General features: G+C 38.3%; 1 protein-coding gene across 1 annotated transcript in view; it reads left to right on the top strand.

The window, feature by feature from the left end:
• LOC126158442 (protein amalgam-like) overlaps positions 1–27,928 on the top strand; it is an 81,488-nt gene that overhangs the window by 29,026 nt on the left and 24,534 nt on the right. The window contains exons 4-8 of the mRNA XM_049916443.1: positions 2,218–2,342; positions 2,489–2,630; positions 3,181–3,453; positions 13,693–13,820; positions 16,425–16,590. Coding sequence (XP_049772400.1) covers positions 2,218–2,342; positions 2,489–2,630; positions 3,181–3,453; positions 13,693–13,820; positions 16,425–16,590 — 834 coding nt within the window. The remainder of the gene's footprint in view (positions 1–2,217; positions 2,343–2,488; positions 2,631–3,180; positions 3,454–13,692; positions 13,821–16,424; positions 16,591–27,928) is intronic.

Below are 27,928 nucleotides of genomic sequence, written 5' to 3' on the forward strand. Positions count from 1 at the left end.
GTTTTCAGATCTTTAAACTGTGAAAATGAAGAAAGCATCTGAATCAAGTTCACACAACTGCACATTGATCAAAAGTATGAGCTGCTTGTTCTTGTAAAGAGGCAAGCTGACACAGTAACTGATATGCCTTGGTGGAATCACAAGACAAAGAAGGCTTTGCACAAATTCAAACCTGTCACACCAAAAGCCAAAAAATGCTGTCTGAGTCTTTCTTCGTGAGCATTCCAATCGTTGCCTGTAGCATCATATGAAGAGAATGCGGGTGGGTGGACCGGTTGAACGGTACCCTGTTTGTTAATGGAAGCCAACAAAGTGGTCACAGCCAAAGTAACCTGTTCAGTCAGGGCCAGTAGCACGACGTCTGTAATGAATAAACCTGATGAAAGTACACTTAAAGATTGCACACACGGAACCCATCCCATCCTCATTGCCAGTCATGTAGTAACCAAATAATACACGAGACCAGGCCAGGTAACTCAAATATCAAATAATTCATACACCTCTGAACAATAATGGAAAACAGACTCTTGTGGATCCCCACATAACAAGACACAGTACACTGATATGAGGGGTACACTGGAAGGATATACTAGATAATCAGTTAGCACTGCTGTGCGAGCATATATGTTTGAGTCGCCAGCAGATGGTGTGGTGGAGACCTTGCCACCTGGCTGCATCCAACAGGTGACCTCGAGCAGCTGGCCTGCGTTGATACAGTTGGAGGCCAATTCAAACATGTGTGTGTGGTGACACCACACTCACTGCACTTGCACTCACATGCACTAGTTGCAGGATGCAGCACTGACAAAATCAAAACTGTTGAACACATATCAATAGTATTAATATTCTGATAAATTGCGGGAGGGGTTGCTGATGAGATATTTTTTGCATTGTGTTTGAATATCTGGTAATTTACAGAGCCCTACCTCATATCTACTGGTAACTGTGATAGACTTTTGCATCATAATAGAAAACTCTATTGTGTACCATAGATAGAGATGTGTAGTGGTAGTCTATATGGAAATTCTTTTTACTTCTAGTATTGTGCTTGTGAGTTCTGCAGTCGATTCTAAATTTACCCCCTTTTTTTTTATTTTTTTATTTTTTTTAGCACAATTACCAGTAGGGAGTATATTTATTGGCATGTAAGTGCAATTATTTCTAGATTCCTGAACAGGTTTCTGTGAGGTGTTCAGTTGCCAACTTCACACAATATTGATACAGCATGCTTCTGTAGAATAAATACTTTGTGGACTTAAGTTGCATTTCCCCAGAAGATTATACCATTGGACAGTACTGAGTGAAAGTACATTTGCAATTTCTTCTGTAGGTCACTATAATAAGAGATATAGTGCTAACCAGCTAGAACTGAGCTTCTTGGTCAACTTATTGCCATGCTGGTGCCACCCAAGTTTATTATCCATCTGGCCACCTACAAATTTCACATGACTCTCATCTAGTGTTTGCTCACTGATCTCTGCTTTTGTTTCATTTTAATTTGTTCAAAATTGCAGAATATGAGTATGTGTTATTCTCCTGGTTGTACTTGGTGCGGATGTATTTAGGCCTTTTATCGATGTAGTTGTCATAGGCAAACAATATAGACTTTGAAGGGTTCTATATGTCCCAGGTAAATCATTTACATACACAAAGAATAATAGTAAACAAAGCACTGAATGTGTGGGACATCATATTTAATGTCTCTCGATTCAGAATGCATTGGTTGTTGTTGTAGCTCTATTTTTAATTATATTTTTAAGATACAACTCCATCTCTGCAACAGGAATGTCTTTGGCAACACACTATTTTAGTTTCCCCCCAGTGCAATTTTATGTTCACTAGTGAATTTATGTTGACTTAAGAAATAAGAAGATATTTCAGTGTGGGACACAAAACTTTTGCAAATGGGACTAAACAGTTCACTAATTTTGGTAGCACCTAAAAGTTTTCTCTTAGTTTGTTCCTCTAGTTTCTTCAGTTAGTGTGTTTAAAAAAACTTTCATGATCCGTAAACTTAATTCCCATATTCATTCTCTTTCATTGTATGTTAACCTAGCAATATTCATGTGACTCGTTGAAGACTCATGAGTGTCTCAAACCAAATACATATTCAGATATTACAAGAAAGATTGATCAACAAAATCCTCGTAAGTGCAATGTGTATGAAAAGAACACTTTTATACTGCAGTAATTAAAACAGTAGTTATTGTATTCCAGAGGCTCCAAAAGTTGCCAAAATCCGTCCTAATAAGTCATCCATTGTTGTTGAGGCTGGAGAAGCCCTTACGCTCAGCTGTGAAGCAAATGGATACCCAAAACCTACAATTTCCTGGATTAAGAAGGTATGAAATATGAAAAATAATAAATTATATTTAATGTAAATCTTACATGCTTTACTTTTGTGTGGCTATGTGTTAACATTATAACAATGCAGAATTAAATTAATTCGCTTGAAAGAAACAATTAAGAATCTTCTCTGTTTCTCCAGAGGAAAGCCAAAGAAGAAACATTTAAGGGATCTATGCTTAATTTTGAGAAAGTAGCGCCAAGCCATTCAGGAGAATATGAGTGCACAGCTGAGAATACCTACGGCAAATCCAATCCAGCACATGTTAAGGTGGTCGTCCATTGTAAGTACTCACAAGACATTCACATTCATAATTTATTTGTATTACTGCTAATATTCAGAGTGCAGGTGTACATTCTTAGAGGTCCTAATTAATTTGTGCTATTGGTGTTCACAGTCAGTGTGTAATATGAAGAGCTTATTTCAATAGTGGTACAAGTCCATTTTTGTTCATTTTGAGATACAGAGTTCTAAAGTTAAATGAGTGCTGAAAAATCTGCAGTTGAGATACCACAAATATTCAAGCATATGACTTCTTGCTAGAGATGAACCTTTCTTTCTGTTTGTTTGGATCATTAATGTCAGAAGCATTATAAACAGAAAAGTGGACGTAATGGACTTGTACCACTATTGAAATAAGCCCTTCATATATGCTGCCTAGATACTGGTACTTCCTTGTCAAAGGACAAATTTTGAAAAGTTATTCTTGTTATCCTTGTCATTAAGAGAATCCACTGCTGGACATGTAATCGTGAACTGCAGAGTAATTGTGTAGATGTAGATGAAGTACAACTGATATTTACAAAGATAGTAATTTTTATTTTCTTTCACAGATAAACCGAAGGTGACCGCTATAAAAGAAAGTGTAATAAGCGGTGTGGAATATGAGTCTGAACTGGAGTGCAGAGTTGATTCTGAACCTAAAGCCAAAGTGAAATGGCAGAAAGATGGCCGTCTGATTGAACCGTCAAATGATTTTGAAGTGACCCACGTGAATCACATATATAAACTTAAGATACGTAAGACCAAGACATCAGATTTTGGAATATACACATGTGAAGCAGAAAACACTCTTGGCTCTGCAAAGAGCACCATCGACCTGACACGTAAGTTATTGCTTGAATACCTCTGATTATTAGTGTACAACACCACTGCAGCCATATTTTCCACACCTCTCATATATTTCAGGTAGAAAGAAAGTCGTATTTTTTCCACAGCTAATGGGCCCTTCACTTCTTAAACTAATATCAATATCGCTACATGCTGGCCATTAACAGGTTTTTTTTCTGTAATAAAACCAGACAAGAGTGAACAGGACTCATGATCTGAGGGTTCCATACAAACAGAATTATTTGTATAGATACCAATAATTATTTCTTGTGGGTCAATGGCCTGGTGCAAGTCTTTCCATTACATGCCACTTTGGTGACTTGTGTGTACCTACCATATTCCTGTTATCCAACCAGCGAAAGGGGAACGACAGTTGAACATGGAAAGTGAATCACATTTTGTTTCTGGCGACTCCTCACACCTTTGAGAGGTGAAGAGTAGGTTAAAACAAAGATCGAAAAATTCATGATCCAACCAACATTCAGTTCCAATGCCTCTCGGTTTCCAGGTATGCACACCACTGCTAAACCACCAGGCCTGAAATATTTGTGGGTGGTACACTATAGTTGTTGATGAGTGAATGTGCGAGTATCCAACTGTGACATTTGGCCATATCTTTTGATCACATTGACTTAGGAGCTTAAAGTATTTACACCGGCAAGGGATCATAGGCCTTAGTGCAGTATTTGATATAAATTTCAACTTGGTACCTCTACCCATTCCTGAGAAAAAGGTGCCTTTACAGGTGATCATATCTTTTGACTGCGTTGATTAGAAGCTTCAATTTTTTTATGCTGCCAAGTGACTGTAGAGCTTAGTATTTGACATAAATTTCAACTTTATACCGTGACCCATTCCTGGGAAAAGGGGTTATAAAAAGAAATATTTTTTATGTGATATAATTTCCAATTAAGAATTTTCAGATTTTTACCTTTACTTGTACTGTGAAATATAGATTGTTGCCAAAATTTATAATTCTAGATTAACGGAGTGTACAGGGTGAGGCAGTGAAACGGCACGATTTCGATAGTGGTTGTCGGGCGCGGAGGGGGGTTGCGAGAGTGGGGGAAGTGACCTTGGGCGTCTAGAGTGGTGGAAGTTTCAGTAGCCATGGAGCGTTGGTCGAGTGCGCAACGTGCATATGCCGTAAAGGCATATTACAAAAATGCGGATAGTGTGGTTGGTGCTCAACGCGCCTTTCATCGTGAATTCAACCTGCCGCCATGGGCTCCCGTGCCATCAAGGAAAGCCATTCTCCTTTGGGTTAAAACCTTTGAAGCTACTGCTAGCACAACAAAGAAAAGAGGCGGCAGCACAAAAACAATCCGGACACTCGAGAACATTAATCGTGTGCGCGAAGCGTTGGGACGAAGTCCGCGAAAATCCGCGAGACGGCACAGCGCAGAACTTGGTCTCAGCAATCGATCAGTAAGACGGATTTTGAAGAGTGACCTTCACTATCATCCATACAAAATTCAGGTAGTGCAAGCCCTTAAACGTAATGACTACAATAACCGTATACACTTTTGCCAGTCAATGCTTAACGTTATTGAACGAAATGAAGAAAGAGTGCATAACTTATGGATGAGTGATGAAGCCCACTTTCATCTTAGTGGGTACGTAAATAAGCAAAACTTCAGATATTGGTCCTCAGATAACCCGCACGAACTTCATGAAAAACCTCTCCATTCTGAAAAAGTAACAGTCTGGTGCGCAATGTCATCTCGTGGAATCGTGGGGCCCTATTTTTTTGAAGATGAAGATGGCAACACAGTGACGGTAAACTCTGGACGTTATGCTGACATGTTGACCATTTTTGGTCTGCCTGGAATTGATCGACATGATCCAGATGCTGAAAAACTCTTCCAGCAAGATGGTGCAACAAGCCATACTGCTAATGTCTCAATGGAATTGCTCAGACTTGCATTTCCACGACGTCTAATCAGCAGGAATGGCGATTTCCCCTGGCCTGCCCGTTCACCAGATCTGACGGCACCAGACTTTTTTCTTTGGGGCTACCTCAAGTGCAAAGTCTTCCAGGAAAATCCACCAAGAACAAAAGAAGACCTGAAGGAGCGAATTCGACAGGAAATTAACAACATTCCAGTACAGATGCTACGAAACGTCATGGGACAATTTCATTTCAGGCTTAGACAATGTGTGCAAAACCAAGGACGACACCTGACTGACACCATATTTAAAAAATGATTGTTTTTAAGTTAAATCTTTAATTTCCACTCTTGTACTTGAGATCCATGTTCAACTATTATGATTTTACTTGTAAATAAATCTTTGGTGGTTTTACAAAATCGTGCCGTTTCACTGCCTCACCCTGTACCATACAGGTTTTGATGAGTGAGTTTTTGAATATCGAAACATGATGTAAATGGCTGTATATTTTGATTGCACTGACTTTAAAGTTTTACACTGCCAAGGGGTGGTAGACCATAGTTCATGACATAAAAACTTGATATCTTTACCCATTCCTGACGAAAAGGGGTATTATGACAGATAGACAGACAGACAATGACTGGGAACTTTTTTTCTTTTCTGGTATAATTACAAAGTAACGATTTTCAGATTTTTTTCCTTTACTTGTGCTGTGAAACATACTTTGTGTCAAATTTCTTGATTCTCAGTTAAAGGGAGGTGCCCTGTAGATTTTGATGAATGAGTTTGTGAGCATTGAAATATGTGATCTAAATGGCCATATCTTTTGACTGCATTGACTTAGAAGCTTAAAGCTTTCACACCATCAGGGACTGTAAATCTGCATATGCGACATGAATTTCAAATTGCTATGCATACCTGTTAATGAGAAAAAAAGGGGTCTCAAACAGATGGAAAGACAGGCAGGCTGACAGATGGACAACAAAGTGATCCTATAAGGGTTCTGTTTTTAAAAATCGAGCTATGGAACCCTGAAAATGGCCAATTATTTCTATTCAAGAGTTCCTCTGTGTTATAAAATGAGTTGTAAAGGAGAAACACTTCTGCTTTCTGTCAAACATTTAATTTCCACGATAAAAGTGTTTTATAGTTGTATATTTTCCCTATCTGCACCAAAGTTAGATTCATTAAAAGATATAAAGCAGATCATTGTTTCCTTTTAGTGTTGTACACATAAGCATCTCTGTTACTCTCAAACTCAGATGGATTGTTGATAACAAATTTTATAAATGATTACAGTATAATGAAAAGCATAGGTACTACTCACGATATAGTGGAGATGCTGAGTCACAGAAAGGCAAAACAAAAAGACTGTTGGAAAGATAACTTTTGGCCAACAAGGCCTTTGTCAAAAATAGAAAACATACACACACAAATACACACTCACATAAACGCAACTCACACACACATGGCCACAGTCTCTGGCAGCAGAAGTCAGACAGAAGCATATAACAATTTTTTGTTTTCATTTCATCTTCATCTACATATGGATACATGGTAAGGAAAGTTCTGGCAAGTAGCAAATAATTTAGAAGTAAAAGGGAGTAAAGGAGGCCACTCAATGAATAGTAGTGGCGTTGATTTGTCAACTGACACATGCACACAAACACAAAAAAGCTTCCAGTTGAATCCTTTAACAAGATAGAGTACTTATAAATAGGTGTGCACACATGCACTTGCATGAACACTCACACACACACACACACACACACACACACACACACACATACACACCTGTGATTGCAGCTACTCACAGAGGTCCATTATGCATTGTAATTGTCATATGGCAGCGAAAGTTGGTAGATATGCTAATGTGTTAATGTGAAACCAATTTATGCTGGAAAAAAATAGTTCCAGTTTTGTACACCAGGTGCACCTGGCACCATGAATGCAAGAATGATGTGTAGAAATGTTTCCATATGTAATGGATTAGGAACTGGACATCGGCAGAAAAGGACAAACAAGTGCGAAAAGTGTGAGGTTGATTTTATTAGTAACTGTTTCTTGCACAGATTGTTCAATATGAGCAGTGGAGATGTCTAAGAGATACTGCTCCATTTGTAAAATGAGATGATCAACAGTTTCTTGCACCAGTTCCAGTGGAATCTGAGCAACATATTCCGGTATTCTGGCCTTCAGATCAGGTAGAGATCAAATGTGTCCTGGTAAATGCATTCATTTAGATATCCTCAGAATCAAAAGTCACATAGATTCAGATGAGGTGATTGTGTAGGCTATGCATCTGCAAAACCTCTGGTGCAACATGTTTGTGGAAGGTTGCATTAAGCAGGTCTTTCACTGGGTGAGGAACATGGGGTGCTGCACATCTTGCATGAAAACGATTCCCACACCGTTGTACTCTTCCAAAGCAAACAATATCATGCTGTAGAAGGAGTTCTTGATAACTTGCAGACATCACAGTACATCTGATGGGTCGTCTGGGTGCATTTTCTTCAAAGAAGAATGGACCGAGAATAAAGGTGCTTATGAATCTGCACCATAAAGTCAAATACGGCAAGTGCAATGGATATTTGTGCACAGTGCATGTTTTAACAGTACCCCAAATTTGTCAGTTCTGTGTATTTACTGACCCTGTGGTGTAAAATGGGCCTCATAACTCCATAGAATATTGCATGACCAAATGTTGTCAACTTCAATCCATGCCAGAAACTGAAAAGAAAATTCAGAAAACTGCTGTGAATTATAAGGTTTCATTTGCTGCACCAACTGGATCTTATGTGGGTACCACTGTAATACAGGCAACAAAACTTTCTGTACTTGTAACTATGGGATGGTCAATTCTTATGACGCTGCACAAGCACTCGCACTACCCAAGGCATGTGCTGTATGGTCTGTTACAGCAACAGAAACTTTGTCAATAATTTACACTGGGATAGAATGCTTTCTCTTCTAGGTGCCACACCAAGTTCACCCATGTTTTCAAATTTCATTATCATCATCTTTAAACCATTTAATTACATTGGCCCTCACCTCAGACCTTTCAGTCAGCAATACTCTAATGTCAGTGATGCACTGTAATTGCTGCTGCTCACATAAAACAGATTCGCTAACAGCACATGGTCTCTCTTCTCGATGGCCATATTGTTCACTCATGTTACGGCCTCTCAGATGACCTTGTGGCCACAGTTGGAACTGATAGTTTTTCCAGCGTAAATTGTTTCTGTGTTGATGCATTAGCATATCTACCAAGTTTCACTACCATACGACAATTATAGCCCACTCTGGACCTCCATGAGTAGCTGCACTTTAATTACAACTGTCAAATACATTGTGTTGGCTGAACATATAATACCCATGGATATTGTATGTTCTCTATTCATTGTATATACTCTTGCTCCTTAAAGGATCTGTCTGAAAGCTGGCGAGGTTTTCAAACTTTTTTGTGTTCTTGTTGACAGCTCAACGTTTCTTCTATTCGGTGAGAAGTTCCTTTACTCCTAAATTATCCACATGAACACTCTGAAGGCCACTGTGAAGTGCATGACAGACACCTGTTGTACCAGTTATTAAGGCTTTTACTTGTTTTATTCACATTTGGAGTATGGGGAGAATGTTTGCTTAAATGACTGTGTTTGAGCTGTAGTTACTATAATCTTATCTTCATGATCACTATGGGAGCAATACCTAGGGGGTTGTAGTATACTCCTAGGTTCATCACTTAAAATTGGTTCTTGAAAATTACTGAGTATGTTTTCACGAGATAGTTTACGTCTACCTTCAAGTGTTTACAGTTCCTTCATCGTCTCTGTGCTGCTCTCCTGTGGGTCAAACAAACTGGTGTTGCCCTCCTTTGCAAATGTTCAGTATCTGCTGTTAGTCCTATTTGGTGATTCCCACATGGCTGGGCAGTATTGTATGGAGAATCACATGAATTTTACATAAGCAATCGTCTTAGCCAAAGTCTGCCACTTGCTTTTTTACCTATGACTGAACTTATGTGATTGTTCCATTTCACATCCCCACAAATTGTTACACCTGGGGTGCAAAATACTATATGTGAGCATACCAGATCTGCATGAACCAGGCCTACTGAGAGTCAGATTGCTCCTTGAAATCCGAATGCTTCATGAAGATACACAACAGAATTAATTTTAACACGGTTGATTGCAGGAGAATCGACATTAAGGGCCTGGGTAGGCTTTCTGACGAGGATATGCACAACAATGATAAACTGCTTCCTAACAGATTTATTAAACATAATAGAGCTGCAAGAATACAGTGAGTGCACAATCAAAAGAAAGAAGAACTGCATTCAAAAGAAAAAAGAACTGCATGCACATTAGCCTGTATGAATTTACTTGACTCTAGGAATGCTCCAACTTTCTTGTGAAACAATCTGCTGAAGCTGCTGTATGCTCTTATGATAATTGTGGGCCGGCATAATGACTACAGATGTGAAGGTGGAGGTCACTAGAATTCAGACTATTACCAGTATAAATTGCAGATATTGCCTTTGTCTCTCTCCATCACCACATCAGAGACAATCCTACGATATCCGGAAGAGAATCAAGTTGACACTACCTAGCCTGTATCAGAAAGTGAAATCAGAAAGTGAAGTGAACACCGTGCTCCCAATGGCAAGAATTTTTCTAGCTTCCACCAATAATGTTTTTGTTAGTTTGCAGTTGTACTCCCACTGTATATTGCACAAAACATAGCTTCCAATCTTGTGTCTGTCAGTCTAGTGTGTTCTGAGAATTCTTGATCTTGGACCTCCATCATGAACATACTTTTTTGGTCGTCCAATGACTGGTCATTTTGCATCGAAAAATACAGCAAAATGGCACTTTATTTTTCAGTATGTCAGTATGGCTTGGCCACTGGCCTCTGCCCTTTGTTGGCACATCCTCAAGACATGTGCCCACCCCAGTGTGTGCCCCCACATCTGGTGGAGAGGGGTTACTGGTCATCTATTCATGTTATTTTCTCACTGCTTCACCAAGACTGCATTTCACAAGTGAATACAACCTCTGTGTATGGCCATATTGTTAATTTGAGGAGAAAAAGAAGGTCTTCTGACCTTACAATCACTTCAATTACTCTCTTATTAAAGCAGAGAAAGATCTGATCAATCTGAAGAGGATTTCTTAAATTATTAATTGGATTTGCCTATAAAAATGAGAATAGGCAGGCCAGGGAATTCCTGATACTTCTAAAGGTATTTGCATGAGTTGTCTGATTTCAGCTGTGACTCATTACTGTTGCAGTCATTGAATACATACTGTTTGTTTTCATTTTGTGAAGTGCAAAATCTTCTTTTAAGCTTTTAATGGAAGTTGCAAGTAGTGGTCATGTGTTCATGGGGTGTGCTTGCTTCTGTGAATGTGTGTATGTTTTCTTTGCTGAAGGAAGCTTTGGTGGAAAGCTGTAATGTGTAACAGTCTCTTTATTGTGTCTGTCTGCAACTCAATGGGTCATCTTTACGGTGAGTAGCAGTCAATCCTTTTCCTCATATTGTTGATATTCCAACCTCGAGTTCCTGTTGTTTGATTTTACCTGGAGAATTACTTCACAAAATCATTGAACTTCCTTAGTTTTCATAAAAAATTATTGATTGAAACTACAGAATGGTTGACATTGCAGACATAGATTTGCAGAAAGTTCATATAAGGACAAATTAATCACTTGTTAGGTACTGACAATATTTTTATCAAAATTCTCACTAGACATAAAGTTTTTTGAAGGGCAGAGAAGCACCTGGGTATAGAACTGACTAGAGACTATAAGAATGGCACTTTACATTACTGAGCATATCAGTTACAGAATGTTCTGATCTACAGGGGACTGATGACCTCAGATGTTAAGTCCCATAGTGCTTAGAGCCATTTGAACCATTTTCTGATCTACGTACAGTGTCAGGGTATCTGGTAGATTACAGTTTACCATAGTGAAGACCTTTCATATTAAAAGACCCTTCATATTGCAGAAGATAGATAATGTCACAGATAATAATTTCATATCACTTTAGATGTAAATTCTTTCAAATCCTTGAGAGAGTGAAGAATTTTGGCATCATTAGAAATAGATAGTTTGGATTTCAAAAACATATGTTCACAGCTGAAACTGTGGTTTCATTTGAATATTGTACTGGTCTCGCTGAACAAAAATATATCGCCATTGGCTGTATTTTTTGATGTCTTAAAGACTTGTGACTGTCTAGATCAGAAAATACACCTTGACAAAACATGCTATTTTGACAATGGAGGAGCCTTGGGCACCTTACTAAAATCCTACCTCCAAGGTCAGTCAGAGCCATAAGATCGTCTTGAGTGAATGTAACTTTTATTTTGTAAGGGGAGGAGGCTTGAGGGAAACAGTCTACTTGGGAGACTATGTACACCATGGATTGTTCACTGCTGTTTCTCATATAAAACTTACCTTTGTCCTACATAAAATGCAAGTTAACTATGTTTCCATATTGTTCTAGCAACAAATCTTTTGCAGATCTAAAGGCTGATGCTAGGAAATTTCTTTCAGAACACCTGGTGTGGTTGAAACTAATTTCACTATCAGTGAACCTGAAGGGGAAAAACACTTCATTAGGCATAAACAGTATACTGCTACAAATTTCTAAGCAGACTTGTAATAGCACGCTTACCTGGGAGCACCATATCCTCAAGGATTATCTTCAGTTGTGTTTACCATTACGACAATTACAGATATCAGAGTCACCAGTGTCACAATTTGTGTGTACTTTGAGCAATTAAAATCTGTAAGAGAATAAAATTTTGGGAAATTATTGTTAAAAAAAAAATGAAACGTGGAAACTCCAGGTTAGAATGCCAATAAAATTAGGAAAAGGACAGGTTGCTATTTACCGTAAAGATGAACAGTTGACTTGCAGACAAGGTCTATGAAGAGGCTGTAACACATTAATACCTTTTGACCAAAGCCCTTTTCAGCAAACAAAACACACACGCACACACGCACACACACACACACACACACACACACACACACACACACACACACACATATTCACATGAGCAAGCACACCTCATGCACACATGACCACCTCCGTGCAACTCTGACCAGAGCTCTAGTCAGAACTGCTGGTGGAAGCAGTCATGTGTGAGTGAGGTGTGCATGCTTATGTGAATGTGTTTTCCTTGCTGAAGAAGGCTTTGGCCAAAAGGTATTAATGTGTGACCCTCTTTTTGTTGTGCCTGTCTGCAGCTCAGCTGGTTGTCTTTATGGTGAGTAGCAATCTGACCATTTCATAATATTGTTGTCTTAACAACTGTTGTTCAAATCATTTCCTGTGTCTCTCAAACAACCTCCTATGTAGACTTTTTAATTAAGTTCATGCCTGCCACAACTTCCCAACACAGTTATTGCATCATGAGCATCATGTTGACAATCCTGAGCAGTTTGAAAGTTATGAGTTGTACCATTATCACATCAAAACATGGAATGTTGACCTTTATGATGAGCTACGGAATTTAATTCTGGTAGGGAAAGATATATAACATTGTATTAAAACATGAAACTCAAAGCCAAAAGAATGTTAATTGTTGAGGCAACAGCAATGGCTTACTTATCTGAAGAGACAAAAGTGGTTTATTCATCCTCCTTTCCATGTGTTTAATTGCTATGTTTTTAATTATTTGGCAGCAGTTGGTAATCATTCTGCTGTGTCTGTTTTTATGTTTTTACTGTACTTTTTTCAGTTTCATAATTTCATAGTATCTTCAATAGTTTTTGCCAGTATAATAGGACTACATGTTACAATTTATGTGCAATTTATATGTTGATTCACTCTTAGCATCTCACATGATCAAAGAAATATGAGTATAAAATAAGAGCTTGTTCTAAATATTTTACTGTGGGGCATTGCAGTTGTAGGTATTCATAATGTCTTCAAGTTGTATAAAGATACGTGAACTGCTGGATGTTGTATAATAACACACAAGACTAAAATAGTTATTAGAATTTATGAAATATTGCACAAGCAATATCCATCTTTCATAAATCAGTAAGAAAGTACAAATATACTGAAGCTTATGAAATGATGTGTAGGAATGGGTCAGTTGCAAATAATGTGCCAAAGAAGAACTTTTACAAAACTTGCACCTTTTAAGCTGTTGTATACTATTTAACAGTTAATTAATGACATAGCAGTGTATATTCCAACATTTTTTTACTATTTTCATAAATTAAAAAAAATGTAAATCTCCAAAGTATACTTAAACATGCTACTGTGTTGAATTTTAAGGCAATGAAGAAAAATGAAACAAATTTAATGTTAGTTTGATATATTGCAGGGAAGCCAAGTACACCTGCTCTAAAGAAAGTTAATCATGCAGATGATGGAAGTAGTGTTGAATTTGAATGGACTTTGGAAAGCTATGCGCCTATATCTAAGTATGAACTGCAATACAGGAACAAAATGGTAATTTGTCATATACATTTATTTCAATTACTAGTGCATGTCTTAGAATGTGTTTTTTGTAAAAATAGTATTTATAGGCTGCTGTTTTCCTGAAGCACCGCAAGTAATAAGTTGTGGCCACATTAGTAGGGTACATGTTTAGCATACTGTACAAGAAGTAATGACACTCTTGAGCACATGATGTCACTAATTTGATGTTAGATGGATGGCAGGATATGCCTTGGGTGTGTTAGTTATAATATCGGTAGTCTCTGTATGGACAGCAGGATGCACCATGCTTCCATAGATCCTGTATGTCAAAGAGGTACTATGCAATTTAAGTTCAGTATTTGACTGGAGCATTTATTCATGCCGTAGCCTGTGTCCACAGATTTCTTAGAAAAGCCAGTTAATGGTTCCTGTTGTGAAAATTTTCTTACAATTACTCATTCAATTCATACACTTCCAAAATGGGATGTATGAAAATGTGAAAACATGTGCTTTGAGGCCAAGGAGTGTCTAATTTCAGTTTGATGAGCATTTTTAGGAATCTTGATATGGACAGCCAGGTGTGTACAGTGCTTTTTCTGTTTGCATCCAATTGAAGATTTGTGGGAGGGATTAGAGAGAGGTCTGTTCACATGTAATGTCCTCCATTTACAAATATCTTGAAGCTACGAGCAATTTTTATCTACAGATAGTTCAATATTTCTCCATACAGCTTTATGTTACTTTGTTGAGTCAAAACCCCATAAAGACGCTGCACTTCACTATGGTAATCTAGCTAAGTTCCTATGTGACAGAAAGTTCATATCTAATTTCTTAATGTAATAATTTCCATTGGTAAAGTTTTGCTATAATGATGCAACTTAGGAGATGCTTCTGAAACCAGCAATTTAGAGTGTTCTTTGTCTCTAAATGATAAGCATGAGTAAAAATATAAATTGATATAGTTGACACACTGTGATGATGCTGATTCTATTAATATTATGAAAAATATATTCTGTAACTGATCTATAGCTCAGAGTCAGTACTCAATAAATAATTGTATAATATAAAAATGTTTTTTGAAAATATAGTCGTAATTCACTGACTCTTTGCTGTTGCAAGTTCTTTCAAAAGTAAGGCAGCCCAATCACAAAGGTTCTTTTTGCACAATTTATGTACATTTATATTTGGAACAAATTAAATGTTGGCAAGATCCTCTGTACCTGACAGTATTATCATTTACCTTATACAATGAGGAAATACTGTCAATACTAAAATGCCATAGAGTGATATGTAACACCAATACCCTTAAGCTTAATCACACACAACACAGTCCTAGTGCCCACTCCTCTTAAACAACTCTCTCTCTCTCTCTCTCTCTCTCTCTCTCTCTCTCTCTACCTCCTCCCCTCCCCCCCGTATGTATTATTTGTGCAACTGGATAGGTTATCAGAGAATTTTGTGAAAGGTTTTTCTGCTCCTACTGAGGCTGATTACTCTGTAAAGGTCATGTTTTTTATCAAGTGATAAAAATAGCACTGTTTTAAAACTAATTACGGATTTTATGTGGGAATAAAGGCACTGTAAATTTCAATGGCTGTCTGAGCAGATTTCTATGAGAACTATACATTTTTATAGCTACTTTTTATTATACTAACATTTTGTGCGATAGAACATGAATGCATATAAACAAGCTAAATGGATCCATTTACTGATTTGCTGGTTACTTGAACTGGTAATTCTACTTACCAAAAACATTATTGAAGTCATACTTTTGGAAACTTTACAGTTAACTTTGTGCATTGTTACAAACATTTTGTACAGACTTTTTTTTTAACATGCTGTTGGAGGGACAGTCATTGCTTGAATACTGTGACAGTTCTCTTATATGTGCATATAACTTCTGTAAGGGGACAAAGTTTTCATAATTGTCTTATTTGAATCTATTTGCAATGTCCTTCAATTAGTATTGGCAACAGACTATATATGTGTACACCTCTTCTGTGTGATTATGCATATATTAAAATGGAGTATTATCATAAACTTATCTCCTGAAAGATTGATGTTTTTCCTATAATTTGGAATTTATATGTTACTTCCTCAAAGAGAAAAGAAGGACTGGCTGCGGGAAGTTATAAAAGTCAAGGGGGTGGCGGATGGGGAAGGACGGTCACTCAAATGTTAGTCTGCAGGGTCAGGTGATTTCAGTAATTAGAATTTTGCTTCCTGAAGATAAAGAATGAAGATGTAATAGTTATAAAACAATAAGAGAAATAAAGGTAACATCTCACCGTGTTGTTGAGCAGTCGACTGATGCATAAACAAGATTGATATACAAGCCTAGACAGGCTACAGTGGTAGTACAATGTAGCTGTCCCACTGAATGTAGCCAAGTATGTATGTTTGAATATTTTTATTTGTCAGTTGGCTCCACTGAACAGCTTGGTCTTAAAAGCTTAGGAATGATTTCAGTATTGTTTATGTGCCTATCAACCACTCAACATCCAAGTTGTATGATACGTAGTTTCTTTCACTCGTTCCATTATTTGTAGTCCACTTAGAACATATCAGCATCTTATTAAGAAGTAGTATGTTATATTATGGTTATATTTCATTTACTTCTTGAATTTATTCTAGAATGGGGATTGGAAGTCAGAGAGTCCTGCAGTTACTGATGCTGAAGGCAACATTTACACTGTGAAACATAAACTCAGTCCTCAGCCACCAGGAGAGTATGAGGTTGTGCTAGTCTCAACCAATGAATTTGGTTCATCACGATCTGCTCCACACACCTTCCAACTCAGTAAGTTTAACCTCATGTCAGACTGTGACTACTATATTAATTTGATAGTTGATTTTGGCTTTTAAAATTTTTGATTCATTTTGTGTCACAGTAAAACTACAGCTTCAATGTAACTATGTGGAGTGCATAGCTTCATTGATAAGGTGGTGGTAGAAAAGTACAGCTTTGGTACACAGCCTATTGCTTAATGTGAAAGCTTAATTTTTTAATGCTTCTTTGTATATCTGCAAACAGCTATTTATTTTACATTCACTTGTATTATGAAGTACCTTACTAACAGTTTATTTCTTACCTAGGAATGTAAGATTTTATTGTATAGTTTTATGCAACATGCTATCTCTGTTGAGCTGCATCACTATTAATGGTGCACCATTGTAGCATTCTGGAACTACTACACAAATAAATTAGTCAATACAGATGGAAACTAAGTCCATGAGAAATTATTGCTTCCATTAGTAATATCCTCCAGAGACAAAGTCCATATCTGCAAGACAGTACTAAGACTGTGGTGGTTCCATGTAGTCTCTCAGTAGTCCACCACACGTTCTGGTAACATCATAACTGTGATAGTGGACTGCGGAACACAACTGTTGATTGTAGAATATGACTGGGACTACCTTGTCAGCCCTTGGGCCGCAAGTTATAACATCGTGCACGTGGCTACATTGGATCTGCACGATTGGCTGTCACTGTGATAGATAATGACTCGTCACCCAGTGGCTCTCCTGGCCAGATGGTGTTATCATCATCCCTGGTTGGAGGCTGTGGAAGGTCTAGCAAAATGTTCCTCTGTTGAACAGCTGCCGAGACTTATTGCCTGTGAAGCAGGCAAGCTGAAACACAGAGATGTTGGTAGAGATGAAGTCAACAGGGACAGCTGTAGGGTGCTCCCCCCCCCCCCCCCCCCCTCCAAAAAAAAAAAAAAAAAAAAAGGTTGGGGCAAAGTCTCTTTTTCATTGACCACTACTATGGGCAGTGGATGACATCCATCTGTGTCCTGTGCTGACACTGTGGCTCTGTACATCCAGGTGCCGCTGGTGACAACCAGGCATCAGCAACAGTATGGCACTGCCATGTTCAAACAGTCCCTTCCCCCAAGTGGAAACATGTGTTATTGGTATCTGCAACTGAAAAGGGGATACAAGGTTTGTAAAGCAGGACCACCCCAAGGCTTGATTGGATTCTGGTGAAGTCAGGTTGGTGCATTTCTCCTTGCTGTCCCAACTGAGTTACTGACTGCCATTTCCCACGATGGAACCCAGTGATGCCTGCAGTGTCCTGGTGGTAGAGTGCACTGGACAGGATGTTCAACATCTGGTGCCTGTACAACCTTTCTGATGGTGATGCATCCTTATGGGTGGTGCTTCTGTCAGCAGAGAGAAACAAGGAGGGGGTCCTCTGGAGGATGATCAGCTGCTAACTTTTACATTTGATCTTTGAACATTGGGATGAAGTGGCTGGTGGCCCAGTCAGTTGTGGTGTCCAACAGAAGGAGAATTCTTGGGATATAATGGGGGCACCATAATCCACTACCATGGCACGAGGAAGACCTCCAACATCAAAGATCCATTGTAACACCTGGGTCTTGTGGAATGTTCCTGTGTTGTAAATCCATACCATATAGGGGTGGTCTGAGTATGCATCAAACAGAGTGAACCAATGTGTTTCCAGAAAAGGTCCAATGGAACAGAAATGGCTCTGGTGCCCCCAGTCTAGGCAGGAAAGAAGACCTGGATATGTGCATCTGAATCATAAATCCTGAAATGCAGATGCTGATAGAGATCTAGTCTCAAGATATTCACCACTGTGCACACTTTTGTCACAAAAAGTGAAGTTGTCTTTACGATTAACAACATTGTTTGATTTGTACTGTATGCTTACTATAACAATTCAAAGTTCCATGGAACGTGAGCAGTGTAGGAGATCCAATTAAAACGTAAGTGTCACTATTGATAAGAGATGTAAGTAAACCAGTATCTATATGAAATTTAACCAATGTTAATGAACCTTGTCCTTATGGTGTTTTCATCAACATTATATTAGAGTCAAAGTGATGATGTGAGAGAACATTATATTCATTATTTTCAAATGTGTCACTAGGAGAAGTATTTTCAAAGTCCTCCATGTCAGTGTCAGATGTATCTATTGAAGCATCCCTGGCACAAGAGGAGCATTTGACTATGCAACATAATTTCTTGAAACAAAATCCAGCCTGTGACCCAGACATCCTTTTTGCCTTTAGGAACATCTGCACACTTAAAGCTTGTCCGGAAAAGTTCAATTCCCTTGTAGTCAAGTGCTTGTTCTGTTTGCTTGGACTGTTTGAAAGCTTGAATAACTGATGGATTATTAAAAAATAACTGATGGATTATTAAAATGCTAAGTTCCCTACATAGCTCTGCATCTAGAGCATGGACATTTAACATATTCCTCACTGTAGTGTCCGCACAGAAAAGAGCACAATCTTTGCTTTTACACAGGAAATGAGTCATGAGTATGGCTCCAAAAAGTAGCAACCCATTCCTTAAACGATTAGTCAGGCTTCTTATAAGTACAATAAAATTTATGGTGTGCTGCAGTAACAAGTAGTTTACTCTGTATAGTCACCTGACATCTGAATAACTCAACTCACACAGGTCTTTATCGGGGAAAAGCTGCTGAGCCAGACCATACACATAAGCACCAGCATTAGACAAGAGAAATGCTTGCTTCATTGCATCATCTATGGTTTTGTGTGCCATAAAATGTTGTTCAAGTCTGTCCACATAAGTGGCCCATTGTTCTTGTGCCAAATCAAATGGAAGGAATGCTGGTGGCATTTGCTGAACAATTACATGGCGATGTTCCTGGTCCTTCATCCAGCATAGCAACTGTTCCTGAGAGGCACTTACTTTTCCAGGGTAGAATTCACTTTTCGCAAGGAAGTCTGCAGCAACTGGAGGAGGTTCAGCACTAGAATCATAAACTCAGTATTTTGCGATATCTAGAAGATGTCACACACAATTAGAATTCGCAGCATGCACGACCCAAGTCACAGTGTCCAACAAATAACTAAATTCAGTTAATGTCACTTAGAGCAGACTAGAGTTCAGAGAAAATTCTGTGTTGGCCACTATGTCCACAATACACTGACAGTTCTGAAGTCAACACTAGAAAGTAGAAAAACTTGAAAAAGTAAACTGTATCATATACTTTCTACATAAAATAACTTGTGGTTGAGGTCCAAAATTGTCCTCTGAAATAACCGTATCGATGACTGTCCATAAATTTACCAAATACCTGGAGAAATGCGGTTGATGTCTTTTAAGTCTCTTGCCTCAGTATTGACTGTAGCTGAGATGTCGAGTCACAATACTGACTGCTCCACTTTTGTGATGTGCTCTTTACTTCTGTTGAGCTGCATCACTGTCAACAAATGCACCAGTGTAGCATTTTGAAAGTACTATACAAATAAATTAGTCCACACAGAAACTTGCTGTGTGGCAAGTTGTCACATCCATTGGTATTGTCCTCCTAATACTAAGTTCATATTGGAGAGGCAGCATGATAGTTGAGTCAGCATAAGATGATCCCTGACAGCTGGCGACATCGTTTCCAGCTTTCACCTATGCAAATGGTTGCAGACGGAAACAATAGCCATCTATAGAGCTCTGGAAAAATGAGGCATTGCCATAGAGACGTTTACAAAATCCCCTTACGTTGCAGTGGGCACACCGGGCTCCTGCACTCAGCCCACTGCAGTTGTCAGGGATATTATTACAGTGATTTGATTATAGCACTGCAGTAGTTCAACTAACAAGTCTGTTTCTGAATGTGGCATATGCCAGTAGGGTGTCTTTCAATAGTCCACTGTACTTGCTGGTAACTTCATAAGTGTGATAGTCAACTGTAGATAACCCAGAAGACAGTGATGTGGGAAGAGATGTATCTGCCAAGGGTAGCTGGAGGATGTAACAAGTTTCAAAATTACTTATTTTTAATAAACAATAAAGGAAGGGACTTTCTTTCACATGTAGTTGAAACTACAGTCACAGTATGGCCATTGTGCCAGAGTAGACGCACTCATCATCCTGAATGTTGATCTGAATCCAATAGGACTTTATTAAGCATCGTCCTGTTAAAGGTAAAATGCTCTTTCCTTTCTCAAACCGATAAAATAATTTACACAGCTCATTATTGTTTGAAAGGGAAGGGGGTGGGGACCTGCAGTAGAATGTGGAAAATGAATAATTATCCAATTTTAAATTTTTCATGTGTTTGGTAGCATGTCAGATAGCTCTGGATTATTCAGAAGATGCCTACTTTAATCCACTCCTTCGCTCAATTAACATGCTTCATCGACTTCATCATTACAGAGAAACAAACATAAATTACAAGTTCATTTAGCCTGATATAAATAAATTATCTGACAGACAATAATGCTGGTAGATTGATTTATTGATTTGATTTATTTACGTTGAAGAAACAGATGTTGGGTCTACTTCATGACCACTGTTGTTCCGGTGTCTTCAGTCTGAAGGTAGGTTTGATGCAGCTGTCCAAGCTACTCTATCCTGTGTGAGCCTCTTCATTTCCGAATAACTCCCTCTATCCCTCTACGATTTTATTTATTTACCCCCCCCCCACTCTCTCTCTCTCTCTCTCTCTCTCTCTCTCTCTCTCTCTCTCTCTCTCTCCCCTCCAATATTAAATTGGTGATCCCTTGATGTCTCAGAACGTGCCCTATCAACCGATAGGAGGGGAGGGGAGGGAGGGGGGGTGGCATGACCACTACACTATCATAAAATAATCACAATATTCCATCAAACACACAGTTAATAATTCTGTTAGCACTTAAATCACACAATACACGTAGGTGTAGAAATATGTTAATATTATTACAGTTCTTGTTGACATCAGCTGTTGCAACAAATTTTCACAGTATGAGATTTTCACTCTGCAGCGGAGTGTGCGCTGATATGAAACTTCCTGGCAGATTAAAACTGTGTGCCCGACCGAGACTCGAACTCGAGACCTTTGCCTTTCGTGGGCAAGTGCTCTACCAACTGAGCTACCGAAGCACGACTCACGCCCGGTACTCACAGCTTTACTTCTGCCAGTATCTCGTCTCCTACCTTCCAAACTTTTCAGATGCGAGCGGCTTGAGGAGCTCTGTCATCTTGGAACTCTGTACCACCATTTGGGAAAAAAATATTTTACTGTGGGATCAACCGGATCAGCCAAAATGATCACATAATCCTCAGCAGTAAAGCGAACTTGCAAAGTAACCATGGGGCCCATGGAATACCATTACATGGCTTACCAAATCATCAATGAACCCCTGCCACATTTCACTTCTTGGACTTAAACGTGGCAAGAAGTTGGAAACAGTGTGAAACACAACACATCTGATCAATGACGGTCTTCAATTGCCTTTTTGTCCAAGTTTAATGGTGTCGGTACCATCTTTTCCTGTTGTTGGCATTTGCATCACTGATGAGTGGTTTTGGAATTCCAGCTTTCCCTGCAATTCCCTGTTTATGGACCTCCCTTCATGTTGTTTTGATGCTGATAGTGTTCGTGAGTATGACATTCAGCTTTGCAGTGGCTTTCGCAGCTACTGTCCTCTTACTTTTTGTAACAATACTCTTCATTGAATGGCCACCACAGTCACTCAACACATACTCATTGCGACTTGACTGATGATGTTTTTCTGCTTTCCCTGTATGTGATGCCTCATGAAACACCAAAAACTTTGGCTACCTTGGTTATGGAAGCGTGCAATGTATAAACACCAACAATATGCCCACATTGGAATTCACTTACAGGGAGAGGTCTCCAGAGGTGGGATCAGCTTTATGAAACAATCTACACGTATCACATATTGCAGCCATTCACTCTGGTGGGCCCTTGTTTGTGAGTAATTGACAAAAAAAATTTTTTTTGGAATTTAGTGTGACACTCAGTAGCATTGAAACAGTAACTTCAAATAGTCTGATTATGTGGTGTAATGGATAGGACAGTAGCTTCCCGTGCAGGAGGTTGTAGGTTTGAATCTTGTCAGGTGCATTAAATTTTTCATTTTCAAAACTGTATCAAAACTACTTTGATCATCATTTTTACTCTGTTAACTGATTTAAATGTAATTTTCTATTTCCATTACTTTGTCACATCATTTTAATCATAACATCAACTTCCTCATTTGCTCTCATTTTTTCTTCCTATCATTCTATTTCCACTTGAAATCTATGTTCATGTGTTTTTAATTAATTTTATGTATTAATTTCAGTTTACTCTCTTTTGTTTCATCGCACTGGTTTTTCATCTACATTATTGTGTTCATTACATCAGTTTCTCATTTTATTTGAATTTCTTTTTACTAAAACCCACCTCTCATTTAAATCATCATCTGCATTATTTTGTCCATAGTGTAACAGATATTTAGGTTATGTTTTAAATGTTTGTATGATTACCATCGAATAAGAAATAGGACGTCTGGCAACGAATAATACATTTTTCACACCACTGCACAGTCAATATAAACAGATTATTTTGCCTTTTGTTTTTTAACTGATAACTGGAATTGTCAAATAATTGAATATTATAATACATAAATATAATTAAATTCATAGTCACAAAAATTCTGATTGGAAAAACAATGATATAAAAAATGAAACAGTGATTAAAATAACATGACAAAGCAATAGAAATAAAAATTCACGTTTCAACCAATTAACTGAACTAAAATAATGATCAAAGTTATTTCAATAAAGATATAAAAGTAAAAAAAATTTCTTTACCTGACAGGATTCAGACCAACAACCTCTCGCTTATGAAGCTGTTATCCTATCCATTACACCACACAACCAGACTATGTAATTTGACTTTTTTAACATTGTTGAGCAGGGCACAAATTAAAAAAAAAAAAAGTCAGTTACCCACAAACGAGAGCCCACCACGGTGAATGACTGCAGTATGTGGCACCTTGGATCTTAACCTACATCACTGAACATCTGGTTTCAAAAAGTTGATCCCACCACTGGGATGTCTCCTTGTTAGCTCCAATATAATGCACTCTTGTCTACACAGAACACGGTTCTGACTCTTGCAGTGTATGGAGAATGTGCTGCTCATGTTCAGTACAGCAGCATAGCCTACAGGCCTGGTTAATATCTACACTTATTTTCAAGCAAGCATTTCATGCAGTGTTTACATATCATTGTCAGAGGCTCATACATGAATGTGTTTGCCCCCCCCTCCCCCACACTCTCTCTCCCTTTCTCTCTCCCACGCTCTCTCTCTCTCTCTCTCTCTATCTCTCTCTCTCTCTCTCTCTCCACCCCTCAGACCCCCCCCCCCCCCTCCCTCTTTGCCAATAACTCAGTGCATCTGTTATTCAATGAGTTGTTCAGTCATGTTTACATGGTGCAGGTTCAACTATTACTACCTGCAGACTACTCTATATACTTTTAATTGTTTTGAATTTCCATGTTTGTCAAAATTTAACAGTTTTAATCCCAGTTAATTCACATACAACATTTTTGCAAATACAGTGTTGTCAAACCAATCCAGTTCTTAAATTTACATTATTCTGCAAATAATGAAAATAAATAAATAAGTAAAATGTATTTAGAAAACTCTTGCAGACAATGAGCAGCAGAGAGAGATGAAATATGGCAGTATCTACTGTAATTGTATGTCAGTGTTTACTGATTTAGTAGCAGAAAACTGCCTATTGGGCAACAATCAATTAACATCCATAACTGGCTAATAAGTACACATACATGGATATATTGATTGGGATTACTCATGCAAAAGACTAAGTGGATTACTCATGCAAAAGACTAAGTGGGAACAACAGCAACCACGAGAGAAATTATTAAGAACAGCAGAAACGATGTGGATCTCTTAAAGAATGACAGGAGTGTGAACACTGAAAGAGGGAGCAGAAGTTACACAGCACAACATTACAGCTATTATGCCTTTGAGTAAGAGTAACCTGCAGGGAGAGTAAATGTGTTAATTTCTCCCATAAAATGGTAAATGTTATTTTCCATATATCTGTGCATATTATCTGCTGTCATTACTGTGTACTGTAAAATTCGTTGAATCTTCTTTCATCAAAAATAATATCCTGGAATTCAAATAACTGGTTTAATATCACTGTTTCAGTCATTCATTTATCATGGTCTGTGGGTTCCATCACAAAGGGGAACCTCTAGGAAATTAAAATGAGTCAAATTATACATTAAAAAAGAGAAGACCTCGTTGGAAATTGCACTTTCTTTTCTTTTCTTTATAAGTGCCACAGTTTCCAGTTCATTTCTTGTTTGTTTCATTGATGAAGTGCATTTAACATCTGATTTCTTACGTACTGTTGTACCCTACTGTGAAGTTATGCAACATTCCAAAACAGTGAGTATCCTTAGCACTCTAGCAGAAATTCCATTGCCCTTACATTTGTAATTCCTACACAGACATCCTCCAAGATTTAGGCCTTAATTTCTGATTATTGAAGTTTGAAGTAGTGTACCATCAAATTAAGGTTTTTCGTAACCAGTCATGCCATAAGTTAAGCATAATCCAGAAAGGGATCACATTGCCTGAACAGGATGAGAGCAGGGTTTCAGAACCAAGCTCAGATTAATCACAAAATATGCGGCTTGCATCAGTATCTACATCTATATCTACATTTATACTCCGCAAGCCACCCAACGGTGTGTGGCGGAGGGCACTTTACGTGCCACTGTCATTACCTCCCTTTCCTGTTCCAGTCGCGTATGGTTCGCGGGAAGAACGACTGTCTGAAAGCCTCCGTGCGTGCTCTAATCTCTCTAATTTTACATTCGTGATCTCCTCGGGAGGTATAAGTAGGGGGAAGCAATATATTCGATACCTCATCCAGAAACGCACCCTCTCGAAACCTGACGAGCAAGCTACACCGCGATGCAGAGCGCCTCTCTTGCAGAGTCTGCCACTTGAGTTTGTTAAACATCTCCATAACGCTATCACAGTTACCAAATAACCCTGTGACGAAACGCGCCGCTCTTCTTTGGATCTTCTCTATCTCCTCCGTCAACCCGATTTGGTAGGGATCCCACACTGATGAGCAATACTCAAGTATAGGTCGAACGAGTGTTTTGTAAGCCACCTCCTTTGTTGATGGACTACATTTTCTAAGGACTCTCCCAATGAATCTCAACCTGGTACCTGCCTTACCAACAATTAATTTTATATGATCATTCCACTTCAAATCGTTCCGCACGCATACTCCCAGATATTTTACAGAAGTAACTGCTACCAGTGTTTGTTCTGCTATCATATAATCATACAATAAAGGATCCTTCTTTCTATGTATTCGCAATACATTACACTTGTCTGTGTTAAGGTTCAGTTGCCACTCCCTGCACCAGGTGCCTATCCGCTGCAGATCTTCCTGTATTTCGCTACAATTTTCTAATGCTGCAACTTCTCTGTATACTACAGTATCATCCGCGAAAAGCCGCATGGAACTTCCGACACTATCTACTAGGTCATTTATATATATTGTGAAAAGCAATGGTCCCATAACACTCCCCTGTGGCACGCCAGAGGTTACTTTAATGTCTGTAGACGTCTCTCCATTGATAACAACATGCTGTGTTCTGTTTGCTAAAAACTCTTCAATCCAGCCACACAGCTGGTCTGATATTCCGTAGGCTCTTATTTTGTTTATCAGGCGACAGTGCGGAACTGTATCGAACACCTTCCGGAAGTCAAGAAAAATAGCATCTACCTGGGAGCCTGTATCTAATATTTTCTGGGTCTCATGAACAAATAAAGCGAGTTGGGTCTCACATGATCGCTGTTTCCGGAATCCATGTTGATTCCTACATAGTAGATTCTGGGTTTCCAAAAACGACATGATACATACATGTATTTAAAAATGTGCTGAAACTGATTTTTGTGAGGATGGTCACTTGGATTCAGATCTGGAGAAGTTGATAGCTGATCCAAGTGATGATGTCTTCAGTTGTTAGAAATTCATCCAACAGTGCAGCTTGATGTGGACATCTCGGATTATTCATGAAAAGGAGAGATTAGACTGAGTGCACCTTCGAAAATTTGTCCATTTTACAGTACTTCATCTCTGTCACTTTGGACAGTGGGGGGAAACTGAAGGAGTACTTGCATGTCTTCTGCTTGGTGCAGGACAACTCTTGTATATGGGAATGAGTATGCGAGACCAAGAGGAATTCCTCGGTAACTATATTTCTTTGAGAGACAATGAAGATATGAAGCTTTTTACACCCATCCAACATTATGCTCTGATCACTACAAAAGTGCAAACACAAATGTGATATGATATGTCCAATACACTGCCTCTAATCACATTTGAATCAAGTACCTATTCCAAATAGGAAGTACCTTTTTCCTATACTGGTATCGCAATTTCAGTTTGTGAGGAAATCTGGGCAGTCCCTTAACAGTGAATTGTCTGCATTTCTCTTTCCATTTTCTTCTTTTCCTGATCATGTTGAATTTTTATTAGAGATGCAAATTTTATAACAGTATCTCACAATAACCATTTGTGATTAATATGAAAGAGACTCTTGGATGTTGTTTGCAAAGTTCCAAGGAGGCAACATGGACATTCCTGCAGTGGAATAAATTTTCTGGAATGAGAGCTGTTGAATGGGCTGTTAGTGCAATAAAGTCATGAATAAAGTTTCTGTTTGTATATTTTGTTCCCTATCACCAGACCACTGTGCCCTCACCATTGTAATTCTTGAAAATATTCCCCCATTGCCATTGTAAATGTTCCTGACAGCATGATTATTCACTCATAATAATTTCTCATGTAATTACTCATTGTTAAGTTGTTGCTGTTGGAAGGAAAGAAAGTAAATTTAATCCTCAGTGTACAATAGGCTTCATCGTAAGCAGCTCAAATAAAGAAAATGATAAGAACAATTGAACTTGATCTTCAAGAAATAGTTCTGTATCTTGATAGAAATGTTAATCATGTTGAGAAGTCTGCTGACCAGAACCTAAATGTAAAGATTGTGGTGCTTAATTCTTTCACTGACATAAACTTCTGAGAATACATTTGTCATTGAGTTAAAACAACTAATAGCACCTTTTATTGATTCTTTGGTGTACTACGAAACTAATGGCATCATATATTGATTCTTTAGTGAGAACATCTAAACTACTAAGCTGAGTAGACATTTTAGGTAAAACTTTAAATTTTTTTTTTAAAATCCACTTTCAATCAAATAAACTCTTTATGTAGCCCTAAGCTGCACTCAAGTTACCTGTGAAAACTGCATGAAAATTCGTGTATATTATTGGAGATCAGTATGTTAACACAGGCAGA

This window comes from Schistocerca cancellata, chromosome 2, assembly GCF_023864275.1.
Source record: "Schistocerca cancellata isolate TAMUIC-IGC-003103 chromosome 2, iqSchCanc2.1, whole genome shotgun sequence".
NCBI classification, from domain to species: domain Eukaryota; kingdom Metazoa; phylum Arthropoda; class Insecta; order Orthoptera; family Acrididae; genus Schistocerca; species Schistocerca cancellata.